Genomic DNA, 14,202 nt, shown 5'->3' on the forward strand with positions numbered 1-14,202 from the left:
TGTGTTCTGACAATATTAAATATATACTGTCATTGAACTTTCTTCTTTCTTAGGAACATAAAATCATTTACATATTTCTGTTCAAAAATGCAGTTCATTTTTTATATCATGCAATTTTAGTTGAATGTGTTCTGATATTTTTAGTTGGATAGGTTTGAACAAAGTAATCATAATTTTTGATAAAAAGTTATGTAAATGTTTTCAAGCCATCCAGTTCTTTCATAGTGAAAAAAAAAAGAAAGCATGCCTAATGAAAAAATTTTATGTGTACAGTTTTAATTAATTACTGTTATTATTGATTAAAAAGTAATAACTTTGTAGTAATTTTTTTCTCCTCCCCCCCAGAAACTTTTCCAGAATGGTTAGGACTTTTTGTATTAGTATTAATGGCCACGGCTTGTACTTATGTAATCCCTCAGAACTGCAGAAGTTTTCTATTTCTGCTGCATTTGGGTAAGTAAAGAAAAACTCTTTTCTTCTATTATATCCAAAGCTTCTTTGAGTGTGATTTTTTAAGTATTCATATTATACTTTCTGTATCAGTGGTTTCAGTTAATATTAGCTACGTGTTAGATGCAGAATTTGCAAAAATTTGCAGTTACAAATAAATAAAATGTTTAGAAGAATTTAATTTCCTATATATTTTATTTTTTAATGTTATATATTTTAATATTTTTTAGTATTTTGCAAGTGTGGTCAAAATTGATATTTGAAAAGTGAAAAGCTCGCATTTCAAAAGAGCATAATCTTTTGTGACAGATAAAACATATTTTAACATGCAATGCAGAAAACGTTAAATTGAGGAAAAGCTAATACAGTCAAAAGTCTTTAATCCGGACTCGTCGGGACTTCGGCGATTCCGGATTATCGATTTTTCCGGATTATAGATCATCAGTTTAAATCTGGTAAGATGGCATGCAGAAATTATAAAATTAAAAATATGAAACAGTAATTTATAAAATAATGAGCAATTATGATCTAAAGGGTATCAAAATTTACCAAAAAAGAAGCCTAATATTTATTTGTTTACTTTATTAAACATTTCTTTCAATGCGCGGATGCGTAAAGCATACCTTACGCATAGCCGAAATTAGAAAATTGCAACCAGAAAACTATTTGATTTGTATTCGTGATATTTATAATGACGAGGAATTTGATTTAAATCATATCAAAGATGGAGTACATCGAAATTAAATACTACATTTAGTAAGGAATTATAAGCCGAATAAAATAAAAACATCTGCCCTGAAGATAACGATAGTGTTGACAAATCAACTTCCAGTTCATTGCGAAACATACTTTCATTTTCTAGATCCTTTGGGAGCTCCAGCATCGGAAATTCTATTTGACATAATCGAAAGTTCAAGCTTACTTTTAGAAAATTGCTCTTACAGTCTGCAAAAAATAATAAGCCGGATCCAATTCGAAGATTAAAGAACAACGCAATCATCAACATTAACTGAAATAGATAATTAGATAATTTTAGCTTATACCGTCCGTTATATATAAAACGCGCACGCGAAAACGTATTCTGCACTTGTGCAGACGCATATGCACAGTCATAAATGTCTTGCGCACACGAGTAAAACGCTTATGCGCATGCGTCAATGCGGCGCATGCGCAGAAAGATTTTAGCTTTGAGGTCCGGATTATAGATCATTCCGGATTATGGGTGTCCGAATTAACGACTTTTGACTGTATATTTTATTATTTATGAATTACAAACTGTAAGCTTTCTTCTTATCAGTTCATTATATACTGTAGGATCTGAAAATATAATAATAAAACTGCAGATATCTGCAGTTTTATTATTATATTTTCAGTTTGTTTAAAATATTAACTTTGTTCGAACAAATTTAATATTTTTAAAATCATAAAAATGTAAATTTCTATAATTACATAAAATTAGGGGGGGAAGTTATACCGTTATTTGAATTATCATCTTGAATAAGTAAAAATTGTTTTCGAAAAACATTTTAAGGCAAATTAACACTTTTTGTTTATTTATTTATTTATTTATTTATTTTTAAAGAAAGTCTTTTAATTGTTGCCTGATATGTCTTTTGATTCTGAATCTTAAGCAAAGCCCTATGAATTGAATTCAGTTCTTGAAATATTTTCTCATTTCTATTTATGACTCACAAAGAAATTTCTGAGGGTGTCAGCACAGTAAATAGCATTTTGAAAAGGCAAGGTAATTTCTTCATCCTTTCTACTTAAATGTTCATCTGGCAAAATTTTTTCAATCAATTCTTCAACTGTGCATAAGCCTTGATGATATTTGCATCACAGTTTACGTGTTGATTGTAATATCTAATCCCATTAGTTTCTAGTCTTCATCATCCATAATCACAGTTTCATCATTAACACTTTCACCTGACTGTGGGTTTGAAAATTCCCCTTTAAAGAAGCAATTTTTAATTGTTTGTGATTTTACTTGAGTCTGGGCAAGTGAAATCCTATTCATAGCCTCAAAAATATTTAAAATTTCTATGTTTTTCCTGTAGTTATATTTTGAATCAACTTTTGCCTGTAGAATATTTTATTCTCAATGACACCTAGCTCTGAAGCTTGTACTACACTAATGCAATTTGCTGGGAAGAAAACAACTTTCACATTTTACAAGAAATCTGTCATTTGTGTATAGGCGGTACACGGATCCATAAAAAATAAAAGTTTGCTGTTTTGGTGCCTTAAAGATTTGCCCCCAGCTTCATGAGCCATTCTGTAAAAATATCTATAGTCATCCATAAATTTTTTGTTTTATATTCCATTGGCAAAGTTTTAATATGTGTAAAGCATCTTGGTTTTTGCGACATTTCTATAATTAAATTAGTCATTTTTTGTGTACTATCAGCATTTACAGGAACTACGAGGGCATTTCAAAAAGTAAAGATACACCGTACCCCAGAGGAAAAGAAAAGTTTTGGTGAGCAAGTTGGCAACACAGGTGTTAACCTTGAGCCATTAGCTTTCTCCTCACGGTCGTTCGGCATTTCAACGTTGATTCTGTTTGGAGTACATAGTGTTTAAAATGGCTGCGTCAATTCAGAATTGCGCCAAATGCAAAGTGCACTCCGTCATACGTTTTCTTCATTCAAAAATTCAGCGACCAGCGGATATTCACAAAGAAATTGTTTTTGTTTATGGGAACATTATGAATCGACAAAAATGTAACAAAATGGTGTCATCATTTCTCTGAAGGTAGGACCGATGTTCATGACGAACAAAGAACAGGTTGGCCATCTGTGATCTCTGATGCCCTTCTTCAGAGAACAGAGGAGGCAATTTGTGCGAATAGATGTCTCAAATTTAAAGAATTGCATCAGATCATACCGGAAGTGTCAATGACAATTCTTTATGAAGTTGTGACTGTCAAGTTAGGGTACAGGAAATTGTGTGCATGCTGGGTTCCAACAGGTGGCAACCTTCTATGACTGTGGGATAGAAAAGCTTGTTCACCGAGTTAACAAATGTTTGGATAACAGGGGTGATTAAGTCGAAAAATAATAAATAATCTAGTCAATAAGATGTAACTGACGTTTTCTAAATAAATGTTTTTTTTTTTTTTTTTTTTTTTTTTTTTTTTAAAGGAATGCGAGCCATTGTATCTTTACTTTTCGAAATGCCCCCGTGAAATCCTAATACATTCTTTAATTTGCTTAGCTTCATAACATTCTATTATATAATGAGAGATTCCATTCCCAGTTTGATTTATGTGACCATCTAGTTGAAAAGCAAGCTTCCTTCACATCCAGTTGAAGTGCTATTTCTTTTGACTTCTCAATTAACATGGTATTTATTATTCACTAGAATCCTGGATGCATGACACTGAATGAAAAAGTTTAGCAAAAGAGCTTTGATCTCTGGAAACTCCAGCTTAAATGCATAATTTCTTTAAAGTGGACTGTTCACAAATTTCTGCTCTTTCTTCAACTTTTTCTAGCATAAACATCATAGTGTTGTCACAGGAATACTCAACTTTGTCAAACCAGTATTCTCATCAAATTCTTTTAAGATTTGAATTTTTATCTTTTAATGAGAGTGCCTTTTGCTTTCATTATTCTGCTCCACCTGGTTTACTTAAAACAGCATTCTGTTCAGAAGAAAAAAACTGTATCTATTTTACCTTCTAAGTATCTCCTTTATTCATGAACAGGTTTTCAACTTTTGTACCAGACTCCTTTCTCTTATCGACTCACCAGCGGCCGAGCGGTAAAGTCGCTGAACAGTAGTAGTTCAGTCCGAGGTTCGAATCCCGTGAACGGGCTGGCTGCATGGGCGCTTTCGTGGTTTTCTCCATGTGTAACGTGTATACGAGCCATTTTCCCTTAGAAAGTCCTCCACGAAGGCATCCCTCCCTTTAGGCAGATAGCCCTCGTGTGCTTTGCCATAATTAAATAAACCAAATCTTTCTCCTATCCCCATTTGTGGGAAAAATACTTGAATGATGAGACTTTGAAATGTAAAACCAGGGCAGTAAGTCAAGCAGAAGCAGTGTATAACCGAAGTTGTGTGATGTACAAAAGAAATATTTTGCTATTAAAATAAATACTACTGAATCGGGTCCAAAATCAAATGACATATAAATGTAAAGGATGTATAAATAATGCTCCACTGTAATTTGCTAAATGATCAATGCAATACAAGTCTTATTTATTCAGTTAAAGTTTTCCCTTATGTTAGTTGAAGGAAATGAAATTATGTAATGCACAGCATAACTATGTAAGGTCAAAAAATTCTTTAATTAGCAATTTTAAAGTAAAACAAAATTAAGTTTATTGTTTTTTTTATTATCTGAATTTTTTGCTGCGTGGAAATTCAAAAAAATTAATCATCTGATTCATGTGCTGAAAAACTGTCTTAGATTCCTTTAAGGTTAGGTTAGGTTATTTAATTATGCCAAAGCCTCGAGGGCTATCTGCTTAAGGGGAGGAATTCCTTCGTGGAGAACCTTCTAAGGGAAACTGGCTCATATACACGTTACACATGGGGAAAACCTTGAAAACACCCATGCAGCCAGCCCGTTCGCGGGATTCGAACCTCGGACCGAACTACCAGTGTTCAGCGACTTTACCGCTCGCCCTCTGGTTGGCCCTAGATTCCTTTAATATATTCCTGTTTAGATGGTATGAAATATGGTTTGATGAATAACTGCTGATGGTATCTTAATTTTTCTGCTTTAAATCAGGTAATTTTAATAGATGTGATTGAAATAGTAAAGTAATATATATATAAGAAAGTTTATTAAAAAAAAAAGCATAAGGCCAAGTTTCCTAGTCAGTTTTCCTAAAATGTCAGATGAACTATTAAATGATTGTCATCTTTTTCCTTTTATATTAAATTTTGCATTTGTAGGTTACAGATAAAATACTGCAGTTCTTTAATCATCCGGATATAAGAAGGGAATTGTGTTCTACCTCACATTATTCACATCTAAATGTACATCAATTGTAACAGTTGAAGAAATGTGTTTAATTCCTTACTTTATTTAGTATTTTTATGAATATTATGCGAAATGTTTGAAGTATCTATTAAATTCCTAAACCAAAATTCTTTCATAAGCTCAAGAGTAGTGATTCTCAACCTTTTGACTAACGTGTACCACCTAAACAAAAATTGAAAAACTTTAGTACCACTACTACATTTTACAATAATTATTTTTCAAATTCTCAATAGAAATATAAAAAAAAATATTTTGCCGTTTGCACAACTTATTAGCTATTTGTGTTAAATATGTACATATAAAAAAATGTTAGGCTAAAAATTGGTTACCATTTTAATTATCAAAGTTATAATATTTAAATTCAAAAATTTAGGCAAAATTTGGGTCTGTTGAAGGAAGATTGATTTCTTCTTCTCTTCTGGCCTAATTTCACTTAGAGCTTTAATCATAAATTAGGATCCACTTTTAATTTTTTTCTGTATTTACTTTTCAAATAAAACATGTAATAAAATCCTTGTTTACACAAATAGGTTCTCCAAAATGGTACTAAAAATTTAACCTTTTTGCGATGGTGCACTTTTGTTTAAGACGCTCGTGCGGGACGGAGGGGAATCGAAGGCAGTCACCATACAGGACAGAGGTTTTGCATCGCTAAGCCTAATTTTATAAAAAAAAAAGATTAAAAAAAAAAGTTTCGCTTCTAGCATCGTAATTTTTTGTATTCTTTTAGATTATTACTTGAGCTCTTATATATGTTAAAATTAGCACCTTAATAACGTTTTTTTCTTTATTTTACATGAAAATATACTTAAAAAATTGCTTGTCTTGTAAAATAATTTTCGGAAGCGCTATTCAAATTATTCCAAAATTTTAATTGATAAAATCCATCAATAAAGTTTTAAATTAATAAAACAGCACAATAAAGACTATTTACAGTAAGAAATAACAAAATTTAAAATAAAGACTATGGTAAATCTCGAAGTACTGAGAAGTATCACTTTCTAATTCTTAGAAAAAGCATCACTTTCTAACTGTTTAGAAAATGAATCATCACTCTCATCTGCGTTAATAAATGGTTCATTGACCATACGAGGGTATTCTTTCTCTGATAAATAGCGCCTTTTCACTACAATAGACTGGAGGTGAGGCTTTCCGAAATAAAAAGAGCAGAAACGGAAATATACCTGAAGGACAATGCAAAACGTAACACTACTCCACATAGTAACCCTAAAAGACCGTATATAGTAAAGGAAAAAGTAGAATTAAAAAAAAATTGGATATAAAGCAGACACGTGAATGTTTTCATTAGCATGCAGTGATTTAAAGAGCTCACCTCTGTTTACATTTTCCTTCCCCCCCCCCACCCTCGCAAGAGCTGATGAGTAAAATACCATACAAGACTTTACCGCTCGCCCTCTGGTTGGCCCTAGATTCCTTTAATATATTCCTGTTTAGATGGTATGAAATATGGTTTGATGAATAACTGCTGATGGTATCTTAATTTTTCTGCTTTAAATCAGGTAATTTTAATAGATGTGATTGAAATAGTAAAGTAATATATATATAAGAAAGTTTATTAAAAAAAAAAGCATAAGGCCAAGTTTCCTAGTCAGTTTTCCTAAAATGTCAGATGAACTATTAAATGATTGTCATCTTTTTCCTTTTATATTAAATTTTGCATTTGTAGGTTACAGATAAAATACTGCAGTTCTTTAATCATCCGGATATAAGAAGGGAATTGTGTTCTACCTCACATTATTCACATCTAAATGTACATCAATTGTAACAGTTGAAGAAATGTGTTTAATTCCTTACTTTATTTAGTATTTTTATGAATATTATGCGAAATGTTTGAAGTATCTATTAAATTCCTAAACCAAAATTCTTTCATAAGCTCAAGAGTAGTGATTCTCAACCTTTTGACTAATGTGTACCACCTGACTAACGTTTGAGTTTGATATATCAAGAAGAATATATCAAACTCAAAGTCAGGAACTTAAAACTGTGTTTATTTCAAAAGTAATGGACATAGGATGCCATCTACTGGCCTTCAGAAAAACGTTCCAGCTTAAAATGCGCATAAGCATCACCCGTCCTCTGAATGCAATCTCTAGCGATGCGTGGATGGGACGCCCGGCTGTAAGAGACGTTCTTAGTGAATGCGTGTATGGGACGCCCGTCTTGAAAGGGTTAATAGCTGTATTTCAAATGGCTAATTTTTTTTTTTTTTTTTTTTTTGTTCAGCCAAAAGTTAACAAGTGCATTATATTTGAAATCTTCAGTTCGAGTTCGATCACAGGAAATGTCTATCAATTGTTATTTTCTTCACAAGATTTTTGAACTAAATAATTAAAAATACTTTGTTTCTTTGCATACCACCTATTTTTCTTTTGTGTACCACCAGTTGAGAATTGCTCCTCTTGAGTAACTTTTAGAAGTACATGTAATACATTTTTGAAGTAGAATGGAAGCTTGCATCATTAATGCCTTAAATAATAAAGTATAAAGTATAATTAAATAATAAAGTAGTTTGGTTCAGGAGCAAATATCTGAACAAAAAAAATGTCTTGGATGATGAACAGGGTTTTGAGTAATGTACACTTCAGTTGGCAGGAGATGATTTTTAAAGTTGCTTTGAGGTAAACTGTGCCACATAATTAACACTCAGTAATTTGTGTGAATTTCATTTTAATATTTTCTATTGCTTAACAAAGCCTGACAAAGTGTTACAGGACCACATATTCGGCCTGGACAAAAATATGGCCAGATTTGGTTGCAGGCAGATTTTTAGCAATTAGGATAAGTCTTCCTTTTGCGTGTGTGTGTTTGTTGTTGTTGTTATCTATAATACTGTGTCTCTAAACAGAATCTCGGTCTATGAAGTTAACAGTGAAGATGTAGAGAAGTTACTAATAAAAATAATTTTAACAAGAAAAAAGTACAGTTATCTCAGAAACAGTAAGAAGAAGCAATTGTAGAATAAATGTCTTCAGAAAAGGGAAATGAAGTAAAATATGCTAATTTTATGATCCCTGAGACTTGAAATGGGATAAGATGCAAGGTTTTTATGTGACAATATCATCTTGATAAAGCTGTCAACAGCTATAACATGTTGTGTAAGCATTTTCACTGGCAGTGTCGTGTGTCACTTTAGAAACATTTTAAAACATAGGTGACAATTACAACTGATAAATTGTGAGTGAAACAAAATAGTTACTCTTAAGCAAAGATGAGTGTCATTTAAACACGAAGGAAAGACAAATGCCTCCTGAAGACTGTAATGCTTTGGAAAGGAATTTCAGATCCAAACAATAACATCTTCCTCATCATTTTCTACTTCTGTCAACCTCTCTTTTTTGTAACAGTAAAATTACATTAAGTTTTAACCTGTTTTATTTATTTAGTATTGTGTAAATCTTTATATATATATATATATATATATATTTGCTAATTTTCATTGATTTGGATTATAAACTTGTGCACAAAGTATTGTTGTAAAGTTTGAATAAGCAATCATCATCTGGTTCAGGAATGAATTTAATCCCCATGAGAAAATTTTTTTGGTTGATAAACACTCTCCAGGACCTATTTAAATTCGTAACCTGAAGTTTCATTGCATGTCAATATTTCTTTTCCTTTTCTCTTCGGATTATTTGTTAACCACATTATGTGAAAAATTCAGAATGGAAAAATGTTATTTGCTTAGTACCAAACTAAAACGAAACTGTTTTGAATTTATAATTTGTATTCATCCTGAAGTAATTGTCATCCTTATATTTTCCCTCTATTTTAAGGGTTCCATAATAATAATAGCAAGTGTTTTCTCTGGATTTTAAAATATTCATCGAATTCTGTTCTTTACTTTTATTTTTTATTTATGTAGAACATTATGAATCACCCATGAAACAGTATTTTAATGGTAACATATTTTTGGTTTTCTAAGAACTAAAAATAAAATTCTGTATCTCATTTGCAGTAATTTACTTCAAGATATGATGGGTACTTTGTTTCTTACGAAAGAAATGCCTGAACCTCCAAAACAAGGATTTTTCAAAGGTCTTTTTGGAGGAGGACCAAGTATTTTGGATAAAGAAGAGCTATGTAAGAATTTGTAATTTAAGGAAACAAAATATATTTCCTTTCAATAACTCACTGTTCATTTTCTTTCTGGAGTTTTTATTTTAGTAAATGACAGTTTCTTTCCTCCATCTAGAAATGTTAAAACCATTAATATTTATTTTTCATTACCTGTTTATTTCATCTTAAGTTTATTTTTATAGTCTGTATATTTCCCTTTTTTTTTTTTTTTTTTTTTTTTTTTTTTGCCTTTAATGGCAAATACAAATGTATTAGTGAACTATTTCATATGTGTTAGTTCATAGTACTGCATGGGTTATATTAATGGGATAAATAAACATCATAGTAAATTTATTCATATTTTAAAATGTTGTTTCTAAAAATTAATAAGACAGTAAAAGTGTCTCCTTAATGTTTCATTTTCTATCTTCTACTAATAAAAAATATGTTCTTGAGTAGCATTTTTTATTTCATTTTTAGTTGGAGAAGCTAGTGGTAAAAGTTCAAAATCTGTTGCTCGTCATTATCCTGGAGGTACCGTGGACCAGGTTAAAGCTCAAAGCAGTTCTTTAGCGGGTGATTTGTTAAGAACGAGACAGGTATTTAAGTTTTTAGTTGCATTAAAAAAAAAAGCGTTTGTGTAATGTATGTGCTGATTTGGGCTAGTGCTACACTTAGAATAAGTCTTTTTCTTTTTAAAAACTATTTATGTCAGAGTTCAGAAATACAGTATGCTTAGACATTAACTGTAATATTACATGCTTTTTTATATACGTATTTTTTATATTAAAACCTTTGGCAATAAAATGGGAGAATAACTAAAAAAATTCAAAAGCATTTTTATTACAATAATGCAAAGTAATGATACTGTGGCTGCAAGAATATTCAGTAGACATTTATCAATTTGTTACATAAGTTTTTGCCACCCAGACAGTATAGTGGTTTGTGACATTGACTACAATACCAATGGGCCTTGGTTCAAAACCTGGAAAAGGCATGGATGTTTGTAAAAGCATGCTGACTGTGGCAGCAAAAGGGCAATCAAAATCCACAGCCAAAATTCTCTGGAGTGGTTTGGTGATAGGGGGAGAGAGGTAGGAGACCCCTGGCTTCATCCTCCTAGGATTATTGAAATTACTTAAAGTAAGTAGTTAGCTTACTTACTTAAGTATATATGGGAATTTATTTATTCAGAACTCTGATAAGTCTTAAGCATGTGCAAGAAATAAACATAAGTATAATAAAAAAAACTAAACTAATACAATTCAGGCTTAATTGTCTCAGTGCGCGATAGAAGCAAGATAAAATTTAATGGAACAACTTGTCACTAGTCGCCAAGCTCATTATGCATAGCCAAGTATGTATAGTAAATGATAGCTAAATTTGATGATGATAGCCGCTAATTTTAAAGTTTTTTTAATATCACAAAACAAAGGTGAAATTTTCCATTTAGTGGATTTTGTAAAGAAATGGGGAGAAAACGTAATAAATGAAGATGGTATAAAAGAAGTTTTTCATTGTAATGGCAATGATTCTCAATCATCAATAAATCGTGAAATCTGTAGTATGGTTCTAGATGCAGAAAATACCACTACCGATAGTGAAGAAAGTGACAGAAGAGTTACTGAAAACAAAAAAATTTCGTTTGTTAGTCTGAATTTTTGACACAGCAATTACAGGACTTCAACCATGTAACTGAGCAAGAGATTGTCTTTCAGACTTTGTACTGATTAATGCAAGTACAAAGTCCTTTCGGACTTTGTACTGATTTTTCTGGATATGCCTTGTATCTAGAAAATCATTTACATGCTTTCTAGCAATGATTTTTTTTTCTATGTTCATTTATTTAAAATATATACTGTATACCTCTGCATTATATTTACACTCATGTAATGTCCATGCCCACTTTTTTTAATGAAAAAACAGAGAGAAAAATTGTGAATATAATGTCTACACTCAATTGTGCCATATGGGGTCAGGCTAATCATTGCTAAAGTTGTATTTAGTGCATCCTTAAATACAGTGTATCCACATATTAGTTATGGACTGGTTAAAAAAAATGTGCGATACAAGCACCCTTGAAACTTATTGCTTCATCACTCATTACTGGTATTAAATACATTCAGGGGACACTAGATGGAAAAAATGAAGCAACATCTCAATGTTTCTCGAACTGAACTTAAGATGATTCCTGATGGCCTGACAATGTTGGTTTAATTTCTCGAAATTTGCATCAATAAGCCACTTAAAGCAGCTGTCACACATTGTTATAGCCACTGGATTTCTACTCATCCTCATGCTACAATACTAATAGATATATAATAATAATAGATATATAATAGATAATAAGGATAAAAAGTGAAAAATTTTCATGTACAACAGTAAGGTTGCATTAATTGCAACCTTACATAATAGCTTTTTTATATAATCTTTAAAACAAGAAAGTGTCTTGAGTAAATTGCACTATATCCCTTTTTCTAAGCATTGCTGGGATATATGTCTGCCTTATTCGCTTGTACTATTGTTTGAAAACCATCACATTTTTGCACCCATTCTGTAAGTGTATTAGTCAAAAGATTATGCTGTTTATCTGTCTGATTTGAAATCATATCATCATTTCTTCAGTGATAATAGGATCCAAGAGCTGATCACCTTCATAATATTATAAAAATGTAAATGCAGATGCAGTTTTATGCTCTTATGACAATATTCTGGACAATTACCTTGTGGTACTCAGCTGAAGGTAGAAGTAGATAAGACATGAGAATTTCATCATTGGTTGTACAGGTATAGTCCTGCTGCACTAACTGTGCAGTTACATTCCGATTTTGAGAAAAGCCTCCTCCAGGGTTCGTACAGTCCTTAAAAGTCCTTAATTTTTTCAAAAATGATTTTTGGTCCCTAAAAGTCCTTAATTTTGGCCAAAATGAATAAACGGTCCTTAATTTTGCTCATTTGACATTTCTTATCATTTCTAATGATTGCCATTCTAAGTGTGAATTACGATTTCTCATGAATATGGAATTAAAATTACACGGCTCTTAACCAATCTGTTGGCGGATTTGTGTTGCAAACGATAAAAAAAAAAACAATTAGCTACTCGAACGAAAGTATCGGTGTCTGATTGGCTATTCACCCAATCTTTCGAAACAGGTGTTATCCATAAATTTAGGCAGATTGTGATGAAAGCGTGAAGCCGTAAGTTCTTTAAGAGGCGAAAGTGATGATGAAGGTGCTCGAGAAAAAAAAGGGGGCGATTCTGAAAATATTTGCTAAAATTAGAGCAATCCCAACCTGGAAGCCCACAACCCTTCCGACGCCAATAGGAACAAGATGCCTGGAAAGTGCATTTTCAATAAACTGTGGCTTCATCAAGCTGACTACGAAGACTGGATATTAATGGATGGCAATCCTTAAATGTGGTGTTTGTCTGAAACAAATTGAAATTTCTGGAATGGGAGAGTCAGCGCTGAAAATTCACATGAAAATTAAGTTTCGTTTTATCATTTCAATTTGTTTTTACACGGTTTTGCTTAGCTTAATTTCTGCGTTTATTTCAATCAAGCCATAAATTAATTTTTTATCACCTTCTACGGAGTTTATTTTCCTTTTGCACATATAGTAATATGTATGGGATATCGGGATTATGAGTTTATTTCTGCAGAGGGTCTTTTATCGATTTCGCGGGAAATCTGTTGGCTCCATTACGATTTTAGGTCGCCAAGGACAAATTCGGTAATGCTAGCCGAGAAAAAGTGAAGTTCGGAAATACGTTTTGAAGCTTCAATAGACAATTAAGTATTTGGTTTAAACCTATGTTGTTGATAGAAATGCATAATTTTTACTAATGGCGATACAATTATTAGTTAAAAATAACTAACTAATTCATATTTTTTTAATATTTTTAAAGCTGAAAACAACTAATTGAAACTAATTTTCCTGAATTAACTAGACGCAAAAGTAACTTTCATGAATTACTAAAGTTATTGGGTAGACGTTTAACTGAAAATATACATTCCGTATTATATATATATATATATATTTATACAGTACAAAGTCCGATGTCTGGACTCGTCGGGACTTCAGCGATCCCAGATTTGAGATTTTTCCGGATATTAGATCATTTTAAATCTACTAAGATGGCACATAGAAATTATAAAATTGAAAATATGAAATCGCGATTTATGAAATGATGAAGCATTTATGATTTAAAGGGTATCAAAATTTACAAAAGAAAAGAGCTTAATATTTATATGTTTACTTTATTAAACATTTCTTTCAATGTGAGTTGTTTGATTTGTTTTCTCTGCTAATACTTTAGACTAATACTATAGACATATAATTTCTTGTTCAGTTATTAAGTTCCATTGTTCAAGTCCTGTAATTGCTGTGTCGAGAATTCCGAATAACTTGTCAATCAAAATTTTTTCTCGTTCAGTAACCTCTCTGTTACTTTCTTCCCTATCGGTAGCTGTATTTTCTGGATTTAGAACCATACTACAGATTTCGCCCTCCGTTAATTGATTGATGATTGGGCATTGTCATCACAATGAAAAACTTCTGTTTAACTTCGCTAAATTCTGCCACCTGGTGCGGCCATGCGAGCTCTGGCGCTGGTTCTAGCTTTATGTGAATAACAAATCAGTGGTTCTTAATTCAAATAGCACTAAATATAATCG

At 31.7% G+C, this 14,202-nt stretch overlaps 1 protein-coding gene and 1 long non-coding RNA gene across 3 annotated transcripts in view; one reads left to right on the forward strand and one right to left on the reverse strand.

The window, feature by feature from the left end:
- LOC118195587 (syntaxin-binding protein 5-like) overlaps nucleotides 1-14,202 on the forward strand; it is a 331,030-nt gene that overhangs the window by 313,298 nt on the left and 3,530 nt on the right. For both annotated transcript variants that reach the window (XM_085813670.1, XM_035366922.2), the window contains 3 exons: nucleotides 346-453; nucleotides 9,423-9,547; nucleotides 10,004-10,122. In XM_085813670.1, coding sequence (XP_085669796.1) covers nucleotides 346-453; nucleotides 9,423-9,547; nucleotides 10,004-10,122 — 352 coding nt within the window. The remainder of the gene's footprint in view (nucleotides 1-345; nucleotides 454-9,422; nucleotides 9,548-10,003; nucleotides 10,123-14,202) is intronic.
- LOC146998219 (uncharacterized) overlaps nucleotides 1-14,202 on the reverse strand; it is a 53,064-nt gene that overhangs the window by 13,383 nt on the left and 25,479 nt on the right. The gene's annotated exons all lie outside the window — the stretch shown is intronic.

Source organism: Stegodyphus dumicola, chromosome 3, assembly GCF_044657685.1.
Source record: "Stegodyphus dumicola isolate Sdum_Otavi_A_Nest chromosome 3, ASM4465768v1".
Lineage (NCBI taxonomy): Eukaryota > Metazoa > Arthropoda > Arachnida > Araneae > Eresidae > Stegodyphus > Stegodyphus dumicola.